Below are 11,398 nucleotides of genomic sequence, written 5' to 3'. Positions count from 1 at the left end.
TCCTGTAAAAATTGTCTGGAGATTCAAACAGTTATCCTAGCATTTAATAAATTATTCTTGTATTTAAATGTTTCTTTGGAACCACAGGAGCTAAAAATTACTTGTTAATGAAAACTGAGGTTAGTAACAACTTCACCTGTGGTCAGAGACTTGGGATATTTGCATATCCAAAGTTGCATATGTGCTACTTGTCTAAAGTATGTCCAAATCATATGAAAGACAGCTGGAGCGAGCAACCCAGCAGTGTGCCTGTGACTATACCATGAGGTATCACACTTTGCTGCAGACAGTTCTGGATACCCGGCTCTCCTCCAGGCACAGACACCTACACAGTGCACCCAGCGGAGAGCCTGGTGCTCTCGGACTATTCGGCTCAGACACACTCCCAGCCTGGAGACACCATTTCAAGTTATGACCACCCAGCCTTTGGCTATGCATGCATCCCCATAGGAGCATCCTGTGCTCACAGCTGAGAGATGCCATAACAAACCTAGGAGTAAAGACTGTGGGCTGGTAGAAAATATCCCCTTTTTCTTTCCAGGCATCACCTGGTTTGTGTTGGTCTATGCAAAGGGGAGACTCCTTTCCATCTCCTACCCCACACTGACCTTTCAGCAAAGTGTTTTATACTGTATCCTGGGATGCATCAAAAGAAGCGTGGCCAGCAGGTAGAGCAAGGTGATTCTACCCATCTGCTCCTCTCTTGTTAGACCTTATCTGAAGTACGGTGTCCAGTTCTGGAATTCTCAACATAGGAAGGATATGGAACTGTTGGAATGGGTCCAGAAGAGGCTACAAAGATGATCAGAGGGCTGGTGCACCTCCCATACGAGGACAGGCTGAGAGAGTTGGGCTTGTTCAGCCTGGAGAAGACTCCAAGGAGATCTTATAGTGACCTTCCAGTACCTGAAAGGAACTACAAGAAAGCTGGGGAGAGACTGTTCACAAAGGCTTGTAGTGATAGGAGTAGGGGCAAGGAGTATAAACTGGAGAGGGACAGATTTAAGCTAGACACAAGGAAGACATTCTTCACCATGAGTGGTGAGGCATTGGCACAGGTTGCCCAGGGAAGTTGTGGCTGCCCCATCCCTGGAGGTGTTCAAGGCCAGGTTGGATGGGGTCTTGAGCAGCCTGATCCAGTGGGACGTGTCCCTACCCATGGCAGGGGGGTTGAAACTAGATGATCTTTAAGGTCCCTTCCAACCCAAACTACTCTGTGATTTTATGATTGCTATGCTTCCACATGGAGAGCAGTGATGATCTATGCACATTCACATCGTTTGCCTTCTTGTGCACGTGTACCAAGGTCGGCAGGTTAGCAAGATTCGTTATTACTTTACTGGCACGAATCACCTGTTTCTTCCCGGTCTCTGCAGAGGAGAGACTCCACTCCCTCTCCTCCTCACAGCCAGGCTACTCCAAGCAGGGGTGTCCCGTCTACACTAGTTTGTCTGGAAATGTCTCTCATAGGATCATCATTCTATGATTCTATGATTCTATAGTGGAGATTTTCGTGACCAGAACTTAGGGATCGACTGGCCTCCCTCTCCCCACCAAGTGCGAACAGCGTAGTCCCCGCACCGCACGGGCGTAGGGACCCGTATTTTCTGGCTGAGGAAGCGTTTTACAACAGGGTGTGAAGTGCCATTAACCGGCAGGATGGCGCAGCAGCGGGCGGCGGGCGGAAGGGGCGCAGCGCTCTGCTAGGGAGGCGGCGGGCGGAGGCGACGGCGGGCGGAGGCTCCCGGGCCCCGGCGGGTGGTGCCGCCGCGCTGCCATGGCAACGGCGCGGGCCGGGCGGCGGGCGGGCGGTGCGGGTCGCACCATGTCTTCGCTGGCCGAGCCCCGCGTCTCGCGGGCGCCCTCCCGCTCCCCAGCACTGTCCCCGGCCCCCGGCCCGTCGCGCGGCGGCGGGGAGCGGCGCAGGGGCGGCTCGGGCGCCAGCAGGGACCGCGACGCCGTTCAGGTGAGCTCCCTGCTCTCTCTCGGCCGGGAGGCACCGGCCCCGCCGGCCCTGGCCTGGCATAGTATGGCATGGCTTGGTTTTGCCTGGCTTTGCCTGGTTTGGCATGGCTTTGCCTGCCTTGGCTTGGCCTGGCGTGGCTTGACTTGGCTTGACCTGGCCTGGCCTGACCTGACTTGGCTTGACCTGGTCTGGCTTGGCCTGGCCTGGCTTAACTTGGCTTGGCCTGGGTTGACTTGGCCTGGCCTGGCTTGGCTTGACTTCTGTGATTCTGTGATTCTGTGATTCTGTGATTCTGTGACTTGACCTGGCGTGGCCTTGCCTGCTTGGCTTGGCCTGGCCTGGCCACTACATGGGGCTGAGAACAAGCCCCGGGTCATGTTCCCCACCTAACCTGGATTTACTCCTCCGTGGGTAGATCCATGTTAATTCAACACAGCACACTGACATTGTAAGGTTTAAGTACTTTTAAAGCAGAGTCTTAAAAAAAAAAAATAAAGTTAAAAATGTGAATTTTCCAGGATACACAGTTACGATCAATGGATCTGAATCATGTCATCAAACTGCTCGAAGATTCAGAGTCAGTAAGTGATGCCTTTTTATTTCAGTTACATGGGTAGTAATGGGGTTAGGAAAAAGTTTTAGACAGTTACTGTAGTACCTGCCCTAAATAAACCAGATGGCACTGGTGCCTGGGGCTGCAGAGCTCAAAGCTGTGGTGTTTCTTCTGGTATTTGAGCACTTCTTCTAAAGATGGTCATTGTACTAGAGAATGGTATCAATGATGTGTTTTTAACTAAAAATATAGATAGGTAGGTAGGTAGGTAGAAGCCAGAATGTCCTCACACAAGAGGGGTTTTTTTAAAAAAAAAAGGCAGAAGCATGTGCATTTAAAAACTAGATGTACAAAATTTCTGGCTTATCGGAGTTTTTTGAGTGCTGAAACCTGCAGCTGGGAAACTGAAGTGCAGAGTTCCTAAAAGTATGTTAGGAATTTCTGTATGTGCCCAAGTTAACTGCTAACATTTCTGCAGGGAGGTGATATTAAAGGAAGGCGAAATATACAAAGTTTTGTGTTGAGGAAAAATATTACTACCTAGGTACATAGGAGAGCATAATCTCTTAGACTTCCAGAGGCTGCTTTTGTTCTCCACAAGAAGATTTGGCAAACTGCATTCACTAAGGCATCAGTTATTTTTTTATCCAAAAACCTAATAATTCATATAATTAAAAGAAGTAATTAATTAAATATACCCCTTTTAGGTTAATGCCCCACAGAGAAGTAGTTTATGTCCTTTTTTTTTCCCATGTTTTGATCAGAGCTAATAGAATAAACTTACTGAAGAAAGATGTGCCGGGTGATGTTCTTTACTGCTTCTGTAGAGAGTATAAGGTATATGATAAAATGCCTTTAGTATTCTGGGCTTGTAGATTCCTGAAACAATTTTCAGGACTGCCTCAAGTTAGAGTGCTCTTGGCGAGCATGGAGGTGCTTAGAAAAGCCAAAATGATGATGCATGTCACTGACGCCCTGACACATCCTCACTTCAGTTGTTTTCAACTTTGAATTTGCAGACTGTTTCCTAATGGTGGCAGAGCTCCACCCTAAGCCAGTTAGATCTACATTTTTACACATTTATGTCATGTAACATAGGTTTGTTTCTCTGGGTTGTCTTTCACAGAATCCCAAAGAATTTAACAGAAAGAGCTCACACATTTGAACAAAAGATTGAGTTTTAAAAAGCCTCTTCAATTACAAGAGCACAGACTCTGTACTTAGGAATGAGGCTTGATCAAGGAGCTAATCCTGCTGCAAAGCATTTTCAGAATTTCATTGTGTCTTTTGATTTTCTTAATCTGGTTTCCACTTTCATTTAAACTTAAAAGGGGATAAACATAATCATTTAATGCCCTAAGGCAAATTGCAATTAAAACCTGTTTTTCATTCTCTTACTTAAGAAAGATTTGCAAAAAGAACAGCTGAAAACTCTCAAGAAGGTAGTCAAGCGTTTTGAAAATGGGTTTGTATCCTTTTTGCACTCTAGAATCTAAAGTCATGGTGGTTCATGTATGATAATACTCTGACTTTTCAGCTAAGTGTTTTATAGTGTGCCATGCTTCCACATAGACAGCCGTGATGATCCATGTACATTCTCATCGTTGGCCTTCTTGTGCATATGTAGCCATGGTTGGTAGGTTAGGAAAAGTTTGGGATGCTAGATTGATTTGTTACAAAATTCAGTAGAGGAGTCTCACATGTACAGTGGTTGAAAGTGTTCAAAATTTACTTAGTGTACTTTCAGCTCAGAAGAGACAAGCATAATAATTGTCACTACTTAAGAAGCAGCAGATAAAATAACAATGACACCTATTGAGGAGACATTTTAAGGAAATATAAAGTCAGACTAATTTATCTGAAACTTTCTTCGTATTTACACTACAAATTGAAAGGTTTCCAATTATTGGAAGTACTAGGGGGGGTCTTGGCATATGAAAAAATGTGATTAATTTTATACAGTTCAAGTAACTGCACAAGTGATTTAAGCTGTCACACTACTTCAAAACTGAGTTGTGGCTCAGCACTTGAAGGCAGTTTCCACAAGTCAATGGATTGGTAGTAACTTCTCAGTATCAGTGATCTGTTCAGTTTTGATCTCAGGGCTCTACCGTAAATTAGGAAATCTCAATATGTGTATGGGTCCAGATTTTCAAACTTTGGTTACTCACTTAGGACTAGAGTAGGAAAGAAATTAAATACCTCAAGGCTGTCTCAGAATTTAGATAGGTAAATCTGACACCTTGATCTTTTTAGGTATTCAGTGCTGAACTTCCTCTGAGTTCAACTGATAAGAAAGCTAAATCAGATTTGCAAGAGTTGTGCTTCTGTAAAAGTAAGGCTACTTTGAAAACCCTAAGTATTGACTTTATATGCTCTATTTTAGACATCTAACTTTGAAAGTATTGGTCTTGGTTTTTCTTGGTTGTGTCTTTGAAGTATGACGAATACAGTTTTCAGTGTTTTCTTCTGATTCATACATAGCAGTAAAGACAATCTGATTTCCTTAACTTTAAATTAAAAGCCTCTTGAGAATTTAGCACAAATAATTGAAATTCTTAACCTGTGTGCAGAAAAAGTGAATGAACAAGAAGCTTTCACCGAGCATTTATGTGAACTTATTAAATTATGTGGGTAAGTACTCCAGCCCTTCTTTTAGAGATTTAAGCACTGCTTATTAACATGTTCTTACATTTTCTAAGGCAACTAGCATATCCATACAATATCTATCTATGAGGTGTGAATATCTGCAAGGCATCTATTACGTCACCCACCCTTTTCATGAACCATGTTTTCCTTGGGTGTAATTTCCTTTGGCTTGAAGGAAGGACCCATTTTAGCAGTTCAGTATCAGTGGAGCTACATATTACATCATTCAAAGGTGTATTGTAATTGGCCCCAGCTTGCTTGGAAGCAAGATTCCCTAAGGTGTCTTATTGCCTAGAGCAAGTTGGCTCTAGGACTGCTGGCCTCAAAAGATTCAGCAGCTACGTCCTGGTGCAGTACATTTTGCTGTTTCAAACAAGCTCTCTAAGTGGGTTTAAAAACCTGAGGTGACACAAAGACACTTTAATACTTGAAGGTAAACTTTACCACATGACAAGCCATATTGCAGAAGAAAAAGAACCACACCAATTGGAGGATTTGTAATTTGTAATTAACTTGAAAACATATCACATGAACTTCTGGGCATCTTCATTGTCATACGGTACTTTAAATTATTTGTGGAATAGAAATTAGGTGTTATCCACGCTTTCTGAATAGTTTTCTCCTTCTCAGTGATAACAGTAAAATTCCTTACGGAATGCTTGTAACTACAGTTACTCCTATATTTAATTATAATTGGAGAGAATAAGGAAGAGAAAAATTATGCCAGGCAGAAAATGAGTGGCACAGTAAACCTCAAATAGCTTTCTACTTAGCTTACTCTGAGCTGTTAGGTTTAATAAACATAGCAGTTCTCGTCTGAATCTTCAGTTCCTTGAGCACCGTCAGTTCTACTGCTTTGCTTTGCTGCCACACAGTGGACAATGAGAAAGTGCATCACGAACTTTCATTTTTTTTCGGTGTTTGGCAGAAACGTGAGAAAACTGCAAATGAACATATAAATTCGATGAAGTGTAGTTGTAAGACTTTTCGGCCCTTACAGCAGTTTAGGAAGAATTGTGGTTTCTGCAATTAATATATTTTGGAAGATTGCACCGTTGGTTTTTGCTTTAATTTCTCTACCTTGGAAATTCTCCAACAATTAGCTACTACTTCACATGACAGAGAGAAGCTGTAACTAGAGGGAGGGGTTGTTACTTAAAATTTCCTTGCAGATACCAGAACTCCTGTGGTAAAATTTTCCACTCTTTTGTAACTGCTTCTGTTTGCCTGTCTTCTTCCCACTTTTATTTCAATGTCTGTTTCTTCCTCATTCTTCCCCCACCCCCTTCCCACATTTATTCCATTATTTGCTTTCTCCTTGCTTTTTCTCTGGCTATGTTTACAGAGGTCAACCTACCGGAAAGCTGCTTCTACACTACGAACTGCAGAGACCTTAGTGTAATATTGTAATGTTTACTATTTGAAAATTTTTAGCACTTAGATATTTATGTCTTATCTGAGTATTTTTGCAAATGTTAGTGAACATTTCTTAATATCCTGTTTTTAAAAATAAATTTGTCATTCGGCTATTTGGAGTCAGTTTGTTGGTTTTATTTTTATCCATTTCAAGAGGCCTTTCCCAGGGATATGATGGCTTTTTTCCCACCTTAGCATATGTCTATGCATAGTCTAGCTCTGTAATAGCCTGATATTGCCTAGGTTCCAGGATTCAATCTTCCACATTTCAGTGACATTTTTTATTCAGTGTTTCTTATTGCACCAAATACAAATTATGAAAATGTTATTTATGAACATGTACCACTAATTGCCCAAATGTAATTGCCAGATCATGGACCTGGAACTTTCAGTGTAGAATCGGCTTTGCAAAGAATGTTTTTGTCCTTATATGCAAAAAAAAAGTCAAGGAAAAGCTCAGCTTTTCTGGTGACTTTTATCAAACTGTTCTTCTGCAATGTTTTAAACATAGTTGTAGATTCTTTTAATTTAATTTTGCAGGTTACCATTTCATAAAAAGAAATTCTCTGACGAAGTAAGCTATTCCGTCACAGTTTCAAAATCCATTGCACAACTGGGTAAGCCTAAATTGATACGCCACAATAAAATTATTATCATTATGCCATAAAATTGTTTCATTAGCACGATTTTAATTACTTGTTACCTCCTTAGTAAATGTAAGTATTTTCTTTCAATTACTCATTGTCCTCTGTGCTTTTTAGTGTTAGAAACCATTCTTATTTTGATGTGCAGCTATCCTGCAGATTAGCTAGCAGGATTGCCTATTTGCCAGTGTCAGAAGCTACGTGAGATAACTTCATCAGTACAGCAGAAGAACTACTAAACCTGTCTATAACCTGTTTCGTTTCATTTTACTCTGAGAAATTGAGGTATTACTGTAAACACTGAAGCCTGGGATAAGAGGAGCATGTATCCTTCCTGTTTCTTTGAAACCAAAGGGCAGAAACAAGTGAGAAACTCCTGACTCGGCTCAAACCTTCAAATCACAAAACATGAGACCTATCATCTACAAAAGCAAAGTACAGCAAGTCAGTTTAGTGCCATGCCTTGGTAGGGGTAACACTTCCTGACTTCAGCCTCCTGCTGCAACTGAGTCATGACCTTCTGTCTCTCAGAAATCTGTTTTAATAGGGCTGTTGAGGAAAAGGTGTCAAAATCACGTCTTAATGTCACTGGACCTCTTAGTACCAAAATAACTTTTTATGACCTTATATGTCACGTTTGTGATTTTCAAAGAAAATACTGCAAGCACAGTACATCAAAAAGGATTCAGAGTAATATATCAGCTCACTTAATGGTGAGATTTAAACGGTAAAGAGGTAGCACAATCAGCCAGTCACACATGAAAAAAAAGATTATCCTTTAAATGGGTGAGAAAAAAAAAATTAGAATTCTGTTTTCACAGGCCCAAGTAGATAGCAGAGTGTCCTCCTGGTTTCAGATAGTTCCAGGTTGTCTTTACGGTAGTATGTCCAAAAAGACTAAAATCTGTAAGATTATTTATATTAACCATCTTAGCTACTGGTAGCTGTCAATGGAATTCTCTTTTTTATCTTGTGGAACAGGATCTCTTTCTGTGCTCTCTTTATGTCATACCATGTCTCCTAGAAGAAGAGTTTCTGACATGGTAATGATGACAACAGTGTAGTATAGTAGCTTTCTCCTGAATTCCACAGCTTCTGGAATACCATTTAGTCTCTTATAAGGATCTGTAGCCACAAAGCAGGGGAGGTCACTTTTTGATTGATGTTATGCTTCTCCTCCAAGATCCTTTGTCCTCTGCAGTATAGGGGTCCCTGTGCTTTGATTATTTTATAGTCAAACTCTGCATGAAAGGACAGATCTGCAGGGAGTATGACAAAAGGAAACAATAAGTACTGTAAATAAATATTAAGATTACTTTCTAAAAAATTATAAACTTTGTAATTTACATTTTTTTGTTTCTGACAGGTTATTTGATGAGGGTGCCAAGCTCTCAAGTCAGAATACAAATCTGTAAGTGTGTTATTAGCTTTTATAATACGGAGCTACCAAGAAAACTAGTTTCAGGTAAAGCACAGTATTTTCAAGTGTCGCAAGAAATAAAGTGTGTGATCCAAGCTACTCTGAAATGGCTCTTTTAAGTAGCTGTGCATTAATTTTTCTTCATAACTATAGTTACTGTCTCTCAAATGTATAGCACTGGCAAATGTGTAATTAACATGTTTTTATAGAAATGCACACTCCTAATCTGTAATCAGTTCATCAATGTACAATAAATTAATTATACTTATGGGATTAGGATTAAGTAATATCCAGAAAACGTGAAGTCGTTACAAGTTCTCCAAAACATGGATAATGGTGGAAGAAAGAATAGTTAGGATCAGAGTTATAAGAAGGGAAATGTGATTTTCAGCTTTGTATATGTTGCCTGGAGAGAAGCAGTTCTGTTTTCACTTGTATTGCTTGGGAGGATAGATCTGATCCCATTTAAATTTGACTTGAATTCATATTATATGGACACACTTAAGCATAGGTTTTGAATAAATTGTATGACTTTTCTCTGCAAAAAGAGGCCGATGATGCCTGCATGTGAGCTCAAGCATGATCCTCTGGTATCGTGGACAGGCATGCAAACTGTCATTAGAATCCACTGCTATTTACTCCTTTGACCCTTATGATGGTGCCAGAGGCTGTTGTCAGGCAAAGCCAGTCATGGACCCCTTCTAGAGGGGGCACAGGACCGCGGGCTGTGACACAGCACTAGATTTATAGGCAGCCAAGCTACAGACAAACATTGTTGCAGTGTGAATCCAGGGCACAGGTAAGGAAGCATGCTTTATGTCAGTGTGCTCCCTTGCTGTGTTGCTATAGCATGGCACTAGTTATTGTGCCCTCTTGCTATTTTTCATTTATTTTAGGAGGCCTAAAAAAGCTGCAGCTGCAACAGCCCTCACAAGATGCTAGAAATATGAAAGCAAATAAATCTGCCTTTACCTTACAAGCAAGACTCAAGTCCTGCAGGCAGCTAGACGTGCAGTTAGTATTATCTCTGTAAATAGTTCCATTCAGATAAGTGTTAAATATTGAGACACTTCATTCTTCTCCTCTAGATTTAGAAAATAAGATATTATCTCAAAAATGAAGAATGTTTTTCAGTCTGATTTTTTAAAGTCAAATTCTTCACCTCTGAACATATACGTAAACCGTGCCAAATTTTGATCCTGCAATTACCTATAAAGTAATACCAGCTTGAATCGTCTCAGAGTTAATGCTTAGTTAATACTTGTTTCACCATGTGCATTATCTGCATTTATCAATGCTGCATTTCCTGTCATTTGGTGTAGAGATATTTTTAAGCTATTTAAGATAAACTTTTCTTTCATGAGTTAGCATTTCTAAATACAAATTTCTTTTCTCAGTGCTTCCCCTTCCCTCCTAAATCAGTAATGAAATGCAGTTTTGTGTAGGCATGGGCAGTAGTAAAACCAGGGAACATTAGAAAGTCAAGCTTATAAATTATTGGTTGATTTTGCATGTGTTAAGTAATATGATAATAAAAGGCATTAATTCTTTGGTGAATAGGCTACAGAAGAGAACTTGGTTCTGAGCCAACAACTTGTTGCATGACCTGAAAAGTTTTCACCTCTCTATAACCCTGTTTGTTCCCTCATTCTGTAAATTCTAGGAAGCAATTAATTTGTTTATATAGCATTTTCGTCTTTTTTAGGGTAAGTCCGTTGGATATGCTTTAGAATCTTTTAATACTTATAAGAAAACCAGCTCTTGTCCTTTACTAGATTTTCTTTAATTGGTTTTAGGACTAAGGAAATATGATACTCAGTTCTCAATCCTTTCTTGAGAAAGGATGAATGTTTTACGAAGTGACCAAAATTCTGAATGTTTACTGCAGTATAACTAGAGTTATTGTATGTGCAGGTTACCAGCCAACAAGTGCAAACTACAAAATTCAGATGGCTGAATTAGGTGGATTAGCAGAAACCCTCGTTTTGTCACTAGCATTAGTTGAAAATCAACTTACTGAGAAGTTGTGGGTACTTAAAGCTCTCCAGCATCTCTGCAGCTCTGGTTAGTACAAACTTGTTCTTTCAACAACCTCATTACCTCTGATCTTTTAGATCATTTGTTCTCTGAACATGCCTAAAACAATTACTGTCCTACAGGGAACTAATTATTCAGATTTTTATAATTCCAGGAGTAAATTGCAGACTTATGATGAAGGCCCAAGCAGCCAGCAGGCTCTGTTTGTATCTAAATGGTGTTGATCCCTCAGGACAGCTGGTGTTCCGCTCCTCAGAAATCCTATGGAACCTATTAGAAAACAGCTCAAAAGAAGAAGTTGCTAATCAGCTCAGTAGCTTCGAATGTGTATAGTAAGTACAGGGAATCGTTTTATGAATAAATATTGTAATTTTGGAGACGTTGAAAGCGTTGCTGTTGTGTGGCATTTTAAACGAATCGAGAGAAAATGCAGAAAGGGAACAAAGGTCCCCCATTTACGTTTTTGTTATTAGCACATCTGATTCTCCAAAATGGAAGCACTACTGGATCAGGCCTCATAGCCAAGCAGCCAATGATATAGTCCTCTCCACATCTGTTTCTGTGAGATGCCTGGAAATGATATAGGGCACAAGAGTTGCCTGCCAGGTGGCTTACAAACTCGGTGGCCAGGGTCCAGTTCACTGCGTCTCCAGTCAACTTCAAAACTATTTCATTGTCAAGTCTCTCTTTTTTTCATGAACACAGCAATCAAG

At 40.5% G+C, this 11,398-nt stretch overlaps 1 protein-coding gene across 6 annotated transcripts in view; it reads left to right on the top strand.

The window, feature by feature from the left end:
• The first annotated feature begins 1,737 nt into the window (after positions 1–1,737).
• The window catches only part of LOC104057710 (GTP-binding protein 10), a 59,531-nt gene continuing 49,870 nt past the window's right edge, over positions 1,738–11,398 (top strand). The window contains exons 1-8 of one of the 6 annotated variants that reach the window (XM_009559110.2): positions 1,738–1,966; positions 2,485–2,547; positions 3,923–3,988; positions 5,044–5,153; positions 7,125–7,201; positions 8,595–8,693; positions 10,563–10,712; positions 10,840–11,017. In XM_009559110.2, the coding sequence (XP_009557405.2) occupies positions 1,778–1,966; positions 2,485–2,547; positions 3,923–3,988; positions 5,044–5,153; positions 7,125–7,201; positions 8,595–8,693; positions 10,563–10,712; positions 10,840–11,017 (932 nt within the window). In that variant the 5' untranslated portion in view covers positions 1,738–1,777. Of the gene's footprint in view, positions 1,967–2,463; positions 2,548–3,922; positions 3,989–5,043; positions 5,154–7,124; positions 7,202–8,594; positions 8,694–10,562; positions 10,713–10,839; positions 11,018–11,398 lie in introns of those variants that run through there. The other 5 variants (XM_054060654.1, XM_054060655.1, XM_054060658.1 and 2 more) reach the window with 5 other exon arrangements.

This window comes from Cuculus canorus, chromosome 2 (assembly GCF_017976375.1).
Source record: "Cuculus canorus isolate bCucCan1 chromosome 2, bCucCan1.pri, whole genome shotgun sequence".
Lineage (NCBI taxonomy): Eukaryota > Metazoa > Chordata > Aves > Cuculiformes > Cuculidae > Cuculus > Cuculus canorus.
The sequence above is the reverse complement of the archived record's forward strand: the minus strand, read 5'-3'. Positions and strand labels throughout refer to the sequence as shown.